The sequence below is a fragment of the Chaetura pelagica genome, unplaced genomic scaffold (genome assembly GCF_000747805.2).
Source record: "Chaetura pelagica isolate M959 unplaced genomic scaffold, ChaPel_1.0 scaffold3, whole genome shotgun sequence".
Taxonomy (NCBI): domain Eukaryota; kingdom Metazoa; phylum Chordata; class Aves; order Apodiformes; family Apodidae; genus Chaetura; species Chaetura pelagica.
The window spans coordinates 977587-990950 of record NW_009952974.1 but is presented as its reverse complement, the minus strand read 5'-3'; the positions used below and the strand labels follow the sequence as shown (position 1 = coordinate 990950).

At 41.0% G+C, this 13364-nt stretch overlaps 1 protein-coding gene across 1 annotated transcript in view; it reads left to right on the top strand.

Annotated features, from left to right (window-relative positions):
* The window catches only part of KALRN (kalirin, RhoGEF kinase), a gene marked incomplete at its 5' end in the record, with an annotated part of 339046 nt that overhangs the window by 143154 nt on the left and 182528 nt on the right, over positions 1–13364 (top strand). Inside the window, one exon of the mRNA XM_009996218.1 lies at positions 4902–5076. Within this exon, the coding sequence (XP_009994520.1) occupies positions 4902–5076 (175 nt within the window). The remainder of the gene's footprint in view (positions 1–4901; positions 5077–13364) is intronic.

Here is a 13364-nt window from a genome sequence, read left to right as displayed (position 1 = left end):
AGGAAAAGCCTAAGGTGCTCTAGAGAAGGGTAGATGGGACCCTTGTGGAGCTCTGCTCTTAAGATCCCTCCTGGGGTTCTTGAGGCTTCAGCCACATGCTGAGCTTTCCCCTGTGCTTTTCCCTGACATCCTGAATGCAGAGTCTTCTCCACTGGGTCAGGAAAAAAAAAATAAAAAATTGAAGAGGCTTCTCTAGGTTTTGATTGTCATTCAGCCCTAGGCAGCCACACAGAAAAGCCTGTGTAAATTCTTACTCTTGATGTATGTAGCTGGCAGGAGGAGAGCAAGGGACCCAAGGTATTGTAATGCTTGCCAAGATCAGAGTTGTTCAGGAAAGACATAGCTAGGGTCCATCCATCCATTCATCTTTGCTGATAAGTAGGAGGGAAACATGCTGTGTTCGTAAGTGAGCTGCCAGAAGGAGAAGGTTTTAGGTAAGAATGTATGTATGGCCAACCATAACATGTCAGTCAAAGTTCTGCATGGTAGTTTCCCTTTATGCAAATAAACTTTTTGCAAAGTTTAGGGCATTTCTATGAGGTCACAAAAATGATGGTGAAATTCTGGACTAAAGATTTGTTGTTGTTCATCCCACCTATTGACATAACATTGTTTCAGTGTGAACACACATGGAGAAGAGCCTGAAAGGAACCCTGCATAAGCCCATCAGGTGGAGTGTGGGGTGGTTTGTGGAGTTGCAGAAAGTGACTATTGAAGGAGTTCTGGTGATGGCTATAGGGTTGGCCTAAAGGCTTTTTGTCTGCACCTGAGTCAGTAGGAAAGTGGCATGTGGGGTTGGAGAGTGGCCAGGCCAATATTTGGGACTGAGAAGTCAACAGAGCATCACTGTGAGTAGCAGTTACTGGGGAAAGGCTGGCCTGGTGGCTGCAAGGTCCTGCACAGGGGAAGAGGTGAATTGGCAGATGGCATGTGGAACTTCAGCTTTTTTAATGTAAACTTAGTGAATTCCTATTTTAAGCCTTGGAAAAGTAAGGGTGGCTGCAGGTTTGAGACTTTTTTAATTGGTGTCGTGCCTAAACATTTGTGAATTGCGAAGACAGCTTTTTGTGGCAGCTGTATTTAGCAGATAGAGCATTGTTGGGGCCTGGCTGCTGTTCTGGTGGAACAGGAATGTTTGTGCAAAGTGATCCCCTGCTTCTGGTTAAGTGAAGACTAGACACAGAGAGCAGGGCAGCAGCCCTGAACACACGCAAAGGTTTGCAGAACTGAACTGTTGAGATGATCTCTGATTCAAGTGTGGGTTTTGAGCACTTGGACTAACTGCAAAGCCTCTAACTGTGATCCTGGACTCTTTCAAAAAGTGAAGCAGACGCGCATAAGAAAAAAGTGAAACCATCCCTGTGTTGTGCCCACTCTAACATCTTTTGTGGCTGCCAGCAAAAGTGAAGAACACAGAGAAAGGAAAGGAGGAAAAACTGGAATTGCTGCAACCTTAAAAGAGCTTTGCCTTTCACAGTGTGGATCACCATGTTCGTGCTGTGAAGATTTGCTGAAAATTGCAAATGCTACAACAATGAAGCAAATGAAAGGCACTGCTCTTCTCGAGCATGTCATAGCACAGGTTAAAACCAATAAATCAGTAGGGCCCTGAAAAAGTTTAAGTTTCTTGTCCTTATCTCTGAGGGCATACATACTGGCTTAGAGATTGTTCTTTTTTTAATAGCACTCTGTATCTCCTTCAGATAGCTTAGGAAAAGCTCCACTGCATGAACTGCATCAATACAATGCCCAGACCTTCACAGAAAGTCTTCAGGGCCTCAAGTGACTCTGAATCTGGCGACCACACCTATCAGGAACAGCACAGGCCTGGCTTGCAGTGCTGTACATCTAATGGTTAGCATCAGAAACACTGTTTCACTCTTCCTTTTCAGTATGTTCCTGAGGTGATCACCAGCCTCAGCAGTCAACACAAAGCAAATCTCTTGAACTGCAATTCTGGAAGTGCTGCTGGGGATGATATTTTTGCACATCTGTGAAAGGCAAAACACAATGACTTGCTCCAGTGAGATGTGAAAGACCAGTAATGTTAGGGGGGGAAAAAAAAACCAGTGAAGAGTTATATAGCTTGCTTTCTTTACAGCAGTTCAGCATATGAGCTTTTTTTTGATGGTGGTTAAGTGTCATTAAGCTTTCTCGCAGTCAAAGCTCTGAAAGTGATTTCAGGAGCACAGCATTCATACTGAACAAACTCAACAGCAGTGCACTAAGTCCAATTTTATGTTTCCCAAAATTTATTTTGGTTTGGTTTTTTTTCAGTATTTTCCCTAATTCATAACCTTTCAGAGACTAGTAAGGATCTTTTATGAATTCTTTCCCAGAATTTCTCATTGACAGACAAAGCAAGAAATCTTGTGGCAGAAGCATCTAATCTCAGGAGATCTTTCTTAAACCAGACTATACAGGGATTGTCAAGGCCTTATCTGAGAAGACTGTGAAAAAGTAATACACTTAATTATTTTTTTTTATTGCATCAGCCACTGAAATTGTGGCTTGATTTGAAGAATGAAATTTTTAATGAAAAAGAATTTCTAAAGAATGTGTGTCTTTAGATCCCATGAGAGATTATTCAACACTAGTCTTGAATAATTCATTGAGTAATTTAATTAATATATGGATAGTAATAATATTACATTTGAATGAAGACATATTTCATGTTTCTTTATTGAAGACAGGTGCTGACTGAAGGAAACAGAGCTTGACTGAATGTGGCCTCAGATTAAGCTGTAGTTTCCAAATCTCACCTCGTCTTCCTTCATTGTTCTTTTGTACAGCTCAGATGTGGAGGCTGGGAGAGACCTTGTGGTCACCAATGAGATTGACAGAATGGGGCAGCAACCATATCACCTGGAGAGAGTAATATTGGTGTCACATTCCCCTGTATCAAGGGAAGTTGGTAGTATTTGCTTCAGAGTAATGCTGGAGCATTATACTGAGTTCAGCGTATCAGACAGAAAGTATTTGAGGAAAAAGGAGTGAAACACATCAAAAGAGCAAACTACTATGCAGTTAATGGTCATCTGTATTTTTCATTTTCTTCTCAGGCTTCAGATGTTCAGGCAAATGCCTGTTCTGTTCCTTCAAGACCTATAATGAAAGCAGAATAGCATGTGTTTTGTTGCCTTAGAACCTCAAAGGTGTGTTTTAAACTCACCTAAAAGGACTCCGTGTGTCAGTGCCTCGTTTTAATTTGAGGCATTTGTAAAATGTTTTATTTTTTTTCCCCGATTCTGCTCTCTGACAGTGTTCAATTAACATTTAAGTTGGTTGTAAGTTGTTTTGATCTGACCCTATGTGATGATAATTTGCAAAGAACAAAGCACAAGCATTTCAGTCAAGTTCTGTGGAAAATTACAAATGCTTTGCTAGATGTTTATGGAGAGAAAATTCAACTTAGAAAAGGGAAAAAACAAGCAACAAACAAACAAAAACACACTAAAAATTGGGGACACACTAGCACTTTTCCACAGTGGGGAGTCTCTGCAGGCAACTCTACTCAGCAGCTCAGATTAGCTGGTCAGAAGAACAGCTCCCAGCCACATTTAGTCCCTGTTAGACGACACGGTGACCTTGCAGCATTACCTGACCTTTTGCTTGTCTTCAAACACTATCAGCCAGTTTGCTGCACAGGTGGGAGTTTGTTGGTCTACCAAGAGTACAGTATGTGCTGTTGGATTTGTAATGTCTCTCCCAACTTCTCCAAGGCAGAACTGGAGATTGATAGGAAATATTGATTGCTTACTGACTTCATCCTGTTACCCTGCCAGGACACAGGTCTCTCCAACAAAGTATTTGATGGGATTTTCAGTTGTCTTAGTTTAAGTATGCAATACAGTGCAGCTGCCATCACACACTTTTGAGTGGGATCCACAGAAATAAGCTATTGCATCTATATATTGTTTTAGCTGAAGTACCAAAGCCAAGATTAAATTCCAGTTTCAGAATTTCCTTTCTGGTTCTTTTTAAAGTTGGGGACCTTTGTGGACACATTTGAGGGAAAAAAATTCAGCTCTTTATGTCTACAAAGGCACTTTATGCATAAAATACCCACTGAAAAAAATTACTGAAGATGTACCAGACTTCAGGTGAGTCTATATATATATATATATGAAAGAACAAGTTGAAAAGAAACCATTGGGACTCTTCTGTGTTTATGCTAAAACTTTTTTCAGGTACAGCAAAATTCCCCTTGTCCCTAGTCCACCAGTTGAAGGCCTTGCTCCTGCATAAGGAAGGTGTAGATGGAGCAGTGTCTGACCTCTCACAGACATGTCGTGTTTCACTTACCTTAATGGAAGGACAAGTCTGAGTCTTAGTGTTTCAGAGGTGTTTTCTTTCAGTGGAGTTTTTTTGCACTGTGTTCTGTGTCTATTTCCATACGATGTAATCCAGAGGAAATCAAGCCATCCCTACCCCTTAGTCTAAAATGCTGATACTTTTGATTCAATTAGTCTGTTAGTAATAAAGCAAATACACAAAATTACTGAGAAAAGGTTCAGGTGGCTAAATAACATCTGAGCTTGGTGTGTCAGAGGCAGTGCAAGCTTAGGCTGGAGCAGGTCAGTCTGCAGGATTAAAGGGGATTGCTAGCCAGTCTCCTTAAGAGAGCCATCAGGACTGGTGTGTCTCCCTCTGTCCCCCCATGTGTGTAAGGTCACAGTGTCACGACACAAGAAAGGATGATCCGCGTGTTCAAACTTGGCGCCGAGCTCAGGAGCTGCAGGATTTTAGCGAGCAGAAGAAATGAGTGTTGCATACACCTTCCCTCAGCCCTTTGTGCTTTGGTTTGCTTCTCAGCAGCATGCAGAATCACAAATGTGTAGTTCTTGCTCTTTTGCCTGCCATAAAGCTCAGCTTTAACCGTGCTCTCTGCCTTACTACAGGGACTCGGCCGTTTCCAACAATAAGACTCCACACAACAGCTCCATCAGCCACATTGAATCTGTCCTTCAGCAGCTCGACGAGGCCCAGGTACAGATGGAAGAGCTCTTCCATGAGAGGAAGATTAAGCTAGACATTTTCCTTCAGCTTCGGATTTTTGAACAGTACACCATCGAGGTAAGAGCTGGCTTCATGGTGAGAGAAAGGTGGGATAAAGTCTCTCTGTTAACATACACTGGTAGGATACACCTGGAGCTATTTGATTGTGCTCAGCTGTCCAGTGAGGAAGGCAGAGAGTTACAACCAGGTTTTAAATTTGGCATGTTGAAGCTAAAACTATGCTTAAGGCTATACTATTAGAATGCACTGAAATAGATTTCTGTCTGCTTAACTATGCTGAGCAACTGCCTGCTTTTGCAGAGCTTTGTAAGATGCCTGTATTGGAACTCCTTATTGGCACTAGTCACTCAGGGATTTGGAAGTTCTGTATCAGTTGCTAGTGAGGTTTGTCTCTTCAAATAGAAGCATAAGGTGCATACAAAGAGATACATACTTGGCTTTAAGCCACTGAGTGAAAAAACACATTGTGCATGAAAGAAAAGTATATTTCAAATATGATCTTTAAGCATCACGGTAGATTTATTTAAAGAGGAAGGAAAGAATATATATATCAAAGTTAACATGTTTGGTTTTTTTGTCCTCTTTGTAGAAATGCTCTTTCAGTTCTGTTTTGTTCTGCTGTTTTGAAATCAAAAGCACAGGATGGGAAACTCATCAAAACATTAATAACTGAGGTATTATTCAGCAGAGAAACAAAGACTCTAGCTGATCTCGTTAATTATGTGCTGTAATTCTGGTAGGACATCATGCAAAAAGAATGACATGTAAATTAACTTGTGCACAAGATCCATGAAAGTCATGTGTCGGTACTTAGGTCCCCTCTGGAGTTTGTTCCTCCTGCTGTATCCCACTGGTGCTTATTCAGTTCGTGGAGCACCTTTAAGTGTTTTTGATTGTATATTCCTGAAGGCATTGTTTGTAAATTTTAGGTAATCTCAAGGTGGCTACTGGTAATTAATGAGAGCCTTAGAGTGCTGTCTTATACTTTGTAAACATTTATTGTAAGACATGTCATGAAGAGTTATAGTGGCATAAAAGGCTAGAAACAGGGGGTTTAGGTGTCTTGATCTATGATTGGATGCCAGAGGTAGAAATCAGTGAGGCATATCTGATCTTTCCTGTTATGACTGTATAGTTAGATATTGTACAGAGTCTGTTCTACAGTGTTTGTTATATAAATTAGAGTAGTTTAATTTTACTTACCAGTTACATGACTCCCTTCATACTGGGAGACAGTGTTCTTTGTATGTGTGTATAAGTTTAAATATATGTAATGGCATAGATAACATACTTTGTTGTGTGAGCAGGGGTTTCCTTAATACTACATCCAAAATTCAGAACCCTGCAGTAACTGTAGTATCTCACATAAACAGAAGATACTTTGATACAGTCATGTGAAAATGTTGAATAATTCAGAATTTTACTCTAGAGATATAAATGGTGCATTAATTTTTACATACCTGTAAATGGCACTGGTGTTTTCAAAAAATAAAGAAAAAAAGTAAAACAAGCCAAAAAATGTTGTGCTTCTGGAGCACCCAAATGTTATCTGTAGGCAGTATATGGTGAACCCATGTGAGTCATTTGGTAAGATCTCAGCCTCTTTGTGTTTCGCTGCAAATTCTAGGTCTGACCCTAGAATTCTGCTGATTTAAGTAAAGATCTAAAAAAAAGGTAATAATAATCACTGTTTTCAAGTTGTTTTTCTTTGTACATAGTCTTTTGATCCAAGATCTCAAAGGCTGTTACCACCATGGGTTGCTTTACTAATGGGGCAACTGAGACATGAGATAATGTGACTTAACCTAGTCCCCTCCATGTGTGGTACCAGAGATGGGAACACTGTGTAGAACCCTCTCTTTTGTTTCTGCATGAATCCTACTTCTGTGTATTCACAGACACATTGGGAGTGGCTGTGATACAGTAAGATATTTAAAATTGGAAATGTGCTTCAGAGTTTTCTAAAATCAGATTAGCTGGAAAGGATTTTAAAGAAAATCACCACTTAGTTGTCACTGTAGCTTTGTATTTTTTGTATAAGAACATCTGAATTCCCTCTGCAAGATTAATATTACAGGGAAATCTGAGAACACATTTCATGGGGAGTTTATGGGCAGATGATTTTATTCTTTCTGAAATGTATTATTTTATGGAAAATATTTCTACTTGAGAATAATTATTACATTTAGTTTATAACTGAATACACAATCTTAAATTTTAAAAGTACATTAAGTGTTTAAAGAAGAAAAACAATTTGATGGATAATATAAAGAAAGACAATTTGAAATAAAATATTTAGTGGCACACGTATGTGATGCATTTCAAGCAACAGCTGAATTGCCTCAAATTGATACAATAATGACCCTTACAAAGTAGATTGCAGTCAGTTGTCTCAGCTGTGTACTAAGGACTCCAAGTCAGTAGGAAACTGTTATCAAAATTAATAAAATGATCTCATGCCATTTTTGAGAGGCAAAAAGAGTTTTTCATTACCATAATTAAAAAGAATGTAGTACTTCTGATGGTTGACTGTTCCAAGCTTTTAAGGGAAAAAGATGATGAAATTCAAACCACAAAATTAAGTCGTTTTTCTACTAAAGGCAAGTAGCCTGAGCTATGACTGGAAATGTATTTAGGTTTTAATTTTCCATGATAGCCTAGATCCTGCATAGATTAAGAATAGTGAAATAACGTGTGACAGCATGATTGTCACTTGAATTTCTCCCTTTCACATCCAGATAAGCTGCCTTCCATCTGTCCAAAGAGCAGTGCCATATTGAACACAACCCTAACAAAACCCCTCTACCTGCTGCAGCCCTGTTAATCTTTCTCCTTCCTGCAGTCACACAAACCTGCAAAAATTGAGCCCTCCACCTCTCAGTTTGAGCACCTTTGTCCTCTTTGCTGCTTCTGGATTGTCAACATTGAGTTTCCCCTTTTTACCCTTCAAGCCTGTTTTCTCACCCTTTCTTCTCAGTTTTGTGTGCTCCAGGGGATCCCTTACAATGAGGACCCTTCCCTGGGACCTCTGGTGAGGGAAAATCTTGCATCTCTCTAGAAGCCAGAGGGGTGCAGCTGTGGGAGCCCATCTGCTTCCAACAGTTTTGGGGAAGGCTGTGCATTAGAGCTCAGTTTCAGAGAATAGTTACATCTGGTGTTGTCTCTTTCCATCCCATTTTGGTACCAAACATTTTTTTATTACCTTAATTTTTCCCTACTACCATGTCTCCCTCTCCTTTCTAATTAATGATACAAACTGAAAGTATTTGGAATTGTTCAAACTCACGAATGACAATTGAATGATTTGCCTTCAGTTTTATTTAGAAAGTATTTGACTGTCCTTTGATCTTTGGAAACTTTCCTGCTTTTGCTGTTTTCCAAAGATACTGACCTGCATGTCACGGACCACAGAACCCTTTCCTTTGGCACCCCTTCCTTTACTTGCACTGTGCCCATCTGCTTTGTAACCCTCCTGGTTTTTGAGCTTTTCTGTAATCTCTTCTTGACAGAGGTTTGGAGTCCAGACAAACTTCCAAATTAATGATTACTGCACAAGCAACACTTACTGCTGTCTATTTAGGCATCATTGGACCTTTTCTTGTACTGAAATCTGCCAACTATTGTTGCATTTCGTCTTCAGGAAGAGTATTTTAAGTAAAGAGAAGCCACCTGCCTTTTTCTTTGGCAAGACAGACCAGCTGTGTTCATTTAGAACTTCTAAGGACTTCTGAGCCCCACAAGCAGCTTTTGTGTTGTACTTGAATCGAGGCAGGTTTGGCAGATACGGATTTGGATACGAAAGCACAGGCACAGAGCATGTGCTGCCTGTTCTTTCTTCCCTTAATCTCATTACATTGATTGATATTTATGCTCTGGATTCTTGGGATAAAGTGTGAAATCCAAACTATGGCAACACCTGGAAAGAGGCATAGCAGAAACATGAGAGAGCCTAGCTGTCCCTATGGGAAGCTATTCTGCCTTAGGTTTTAAAACCATAAAATGACAACCCATTCTTTATTTAGGAAGCATGTCTGACTTTGGTGCCTGATGTTATTCCTTTACCAAGTTGTAACACATTTCAAGACGAGACAGAATCATTGGGGTTATATGGTTGGGCTTTCTATATGATGCAGACTTCAACCGTGTTCATGCAGCCAACCAAGTAATTCAGGAGATTTCATGCAATGTGACTGTGGTAGCTGATCCACTACAAGGAAATAGGGTGTAAGACTTAAGGAAAAATAGCTGGCAGGCATTAGAGGCAGTGCTGGCAGCACACTGAGCATGTTATCCATATGAAGCACAGTCTTATTCCAGAGTTATATCCTCAGTAAAATCTATCAAGTATACATTTTCCTTTGCTTCAGAAATAGTCTTCTAAAGGCTTATTAACCATTATTTGAATGCATGCTAATAAACAGTCAAGTACTGAGTAAGTGCACAAGAAGTTAATAGTAAAATACACTGAGTTGCAACCCCTAACAAAAAGACTGATAGTCTTTTGGCATGTTTTTTCTTTATATCTTTTATAGAAAGATGAAAAAACAACCTGTAGGCCTCTATAAACCTTTGTGTCTGGGAACAGGAATTATCTCAGCCAATACCTGTCTGGCAACAATTGTTGGTTACCTCCAAAGAAATTCCCATCTCCCTTTCCCAGAGCCACCTGGCTCCTTCCCTTGTGTGTGTTGTTTTGTTTCCCACAGTCCACATAGATCTGTTGAATGCTAGACAGAGCCTATGCACTGCAGTCTTACAGCAACATGGTTCCTAGGCCAAAAAATAGTCCTGAAGGGATTATGGGGGTTCCCACTATACAAAATAAATTTGATCCTGTATGCTGTTTGTTATCTTTCAAAAAGCCCTATGATCACTAAAATCTTCACCTGCTGGATATCTTATTTTCCTCCATTCAATCCCTTTGGCTCCATTTTACCTGCTAATTAAATTTATCAGCCTTGATTTCACTTGCTGGCTCTTCTGGCTCTTTGCCTCCATCCTTCAGCATGAGTTTAAAGGGAACAGGAGCCAGCTTTCAGACAGTAGTTTACTTCACAGTTATTTACAGCTCACTTGAGTTTCAGGTTTATAACATTAGTGAATTAGCTGTCTGCTTGAAGGTACAAGATGTTTTATAGCCCCTCACTGACATAGAGCTGGCGTTCAGGTGTGAGCTTCTTTATTAGAAATAGTGTTACAGGGATCATGAGATAATTTGAAGGGAACGGTAAGAAAAAATTCAGCCTGTTATATTCATAAGCTGGAATCCTGTCTCGTGCCCAGTGAGGTTTTGTTTTTCTTTTCCATATATACCTGGTTTTCTAACTGCACATCACTTCATTTGAAGGGAAGGTAGGCACTAAGTTGTTCCGGGCACCTGTCTCTTGGAGCTGAATTCCATTGTTTTTCTTGATGGTTTTGGGATTCAGGAGTCAAAAGCACTGAAGCAGAATCATCACTGTGACAGCCTTTTCATACTTCAGTGGCCCAGGTCCCCACTAAGGCAGTGTGGCATCTCTGTCATCAGAAAATGGGTGACAGTATTGTCATATTGCACAGCGTCAGCCCAAACCAAGGCCTGAGAAGCAGGAACAGCAAACTTTCTGCTTACATGATCTGTAAAAATGACAGTTTCACTCACCCTTTCCTACCAGTATCTCCTCTACCTTTACCTTCAGTAGTAGTCTGCTTGTAGATCCACTTACACTGTCACATCCAGTCCTTTGCTCTTCCAGCCTGTTCTGAACGCTGAAGCAGAGCCAAGTGTTGTCACCCCTAGCATCCCTGGTGCTCAGTATGTATTTTAGAGATCTGGTCTCCCCTACTCCATTATAACTTCTTTCTTTTTGCACTCAGAGAAGCTTCTTCAACATCCAGGAGTCAGAATTACCTTTACTGATTCCTTCCTGGATCATTTCTGACCTCTCACCTCACCCTTTCTCATCTCAGACGTATGGTTCCCACCTTTTTTTCCCCTCTAAAAGTGAGGCAGATATTCCCTTTTCTTGATTCTGAGCTCTGCGCAGATCTGTCCTGAGTCTGTGTGACTGTTCTTTCTGTCTTGCCTCATCCCCATGCTCTACCCACTCTTCTCACCTTTGCTTCTCCTCCTACTCGCACCATCATTTCTCTTGCAACCTGCCTCCTACAGTTACTTGCTCTTCCCAAGCAACTTTACTCTCTTTCATATCCCTCTTGTAAGCCCACTCTTTGTGTTGAGAGCTGCTGCTCCTAAGATAGAACTTTCTTTCCTTCCTCCTCATACACCCCTCCCCAGTCCATACCTCAAAATATCAGCTCCAATGTGATTCATTCACTGTGGAACATGTATTTTATTTTGCTTGATTCCTCATTTCCTCTCTCCACCTCCTTCAATTGGCAAACAAAGGTTTCTCATTGGCATTAAATAAGATGGCTTTACATGTCAAACACTGAATTTAGGCCAAGTAAGCAGCATTCAAGGCTCAGCAGTACTATTTTGTAGAAAATCTCAGCAGCAACATAAAAAAGATACTTGGGATTTAAATGTGAAATTGTTGTAGATGTACAATTGCCTGCACAGCAGCTGCTGCAGCTCAGGTATGTTCTTCAGCCTAATTCACAAGCAGGCTGCAATGTAGGCATGAGATGGCTGGACTCCTACTACTGTTACTACTGTTGTTACTTTTGACCTGTGTACCCCATCTCTATACCTCTCCTCTTTCTCCAGGATTGAAGATGAACATGTCTCTCTCCCTTCAGTCATGTTATCTGCTGGTCTTGCAATATGATCAATCCAGGAAGCAGTATTTCAGCAGTGGGAATTTGGGTATATTAGGTTGCTGCTTTAGGAGGATGCCTGCTTCAAGTGTATGTGGTCTAGACTGGTCGCTGTGTCTGCGGGAAACACAGTCCTGGCTGACACAGCCTGTATGCCTGTTAGAGCCTGTGGTAGTAGGACAGAGCTCAGCAGAAACCCAGTATTTGCTCACGTGCTGAAATGAACTCTTGTGCTGCCTCTGCTACTGGGTATTTCAGGTAGTTCATGTAATACTAGATTAGGTCCAGTACAGCATTAGTTCCCCTCCTATTTTTATGGCTGCAGGAGCATCAGGTGAAGAATTAAGAGATGTGCTTTCTAGGTTCATTGTCAATCAGTGCTTCCGTATTGTCAATCAAGGATGCTTCCACTACATCATGTATTTCTCTCTCATTAGTACTCTGGAGTCACTTGATCTTCCACTAATAATATGGAGCTGTTTCTTGACCATCGACCTTATTACAACCAGCAAGGAAGAGTGTGGCTTCCAAGGAATCAGCCAGACTGTGGCTGACAATGAGGCACGTGTGCAGCTTTTCTTTGGACTGTGTGGGCACCTAAGGACAAGTCTGCTGCTTTTGCTAATGGAGACCTGGGCGCTGCCCTGTTGCTGTTCTTAGGAGTCTTCTGCTTTGTTACTGTTTCTCTCTGGTGCCACAGAAGAAAGCAGAGTTTGGTGCTTCTCTTCATTCAGGGCATGTGAGGGATGTTAAGGTCTATTAAGAATCACAAAAGCTGGAAAGTAAAGCAAATAAACATTAGTAGTGCTGTCAGTTCTTCCCACCAAGAATCTAGAGATGAACAGAGTAAACCCTAATCAGCCACTCTTTTGGGTCAAACGGGAATGGCCAAATGAGCCTCATATATGAGACAATTCTGACACAGGCCCAGTGCAGTTGACTCTTGCCACAGCTTAAGAGATAGGACACTTGCGTCTGATGCAAGCGAAGTTTCACTGTACATGTCAACACATGACCCAATCTGTGAAGGCATCTAAGGTTAATTTTTAGACTTGAAAAATACACATCTGCAGTTAATAGAGCTGCCTAATTGCAGCCCCTTCCTGGAAAAAGAAAAAAATTATTTTCCCTATACCAAACTCAAACCACTTAGGGACAGAACTTCAGACTCTGGGACCATTTCCAGATGATCCAGTTTGAAGTACAGAAACTGCTGGGATTTTGAGGCTTTGGCTATATAGAAAGAAAAGGAAATGTCTTAATGAGATGTGCAAAGCAGCATGGTCTATGGGATAGGATGCCAGACTGGGATTCAGGAAACCTGGGTTGTTATCACAGCTCTCTATTGCTTCTTTGCCTTCATGTGCCTTAGACTCCCTTCTAGCCATCTGTTTGTCTCAGTAACTCACAGCAATGTACCCAACCTTCCTGTACACACTTTGCCGGAGGAATTTGGTGATGTTCCACCTCTTGCTGTGCTTGACTCCTTCCTCTCTTCCTCTCACCCAGTACATGGGATGATTATTACATCAACCCCACTCAGAGGCAACTTCCTTCCTTCCTTCTCCCCTCCATTGGTGGCTGTG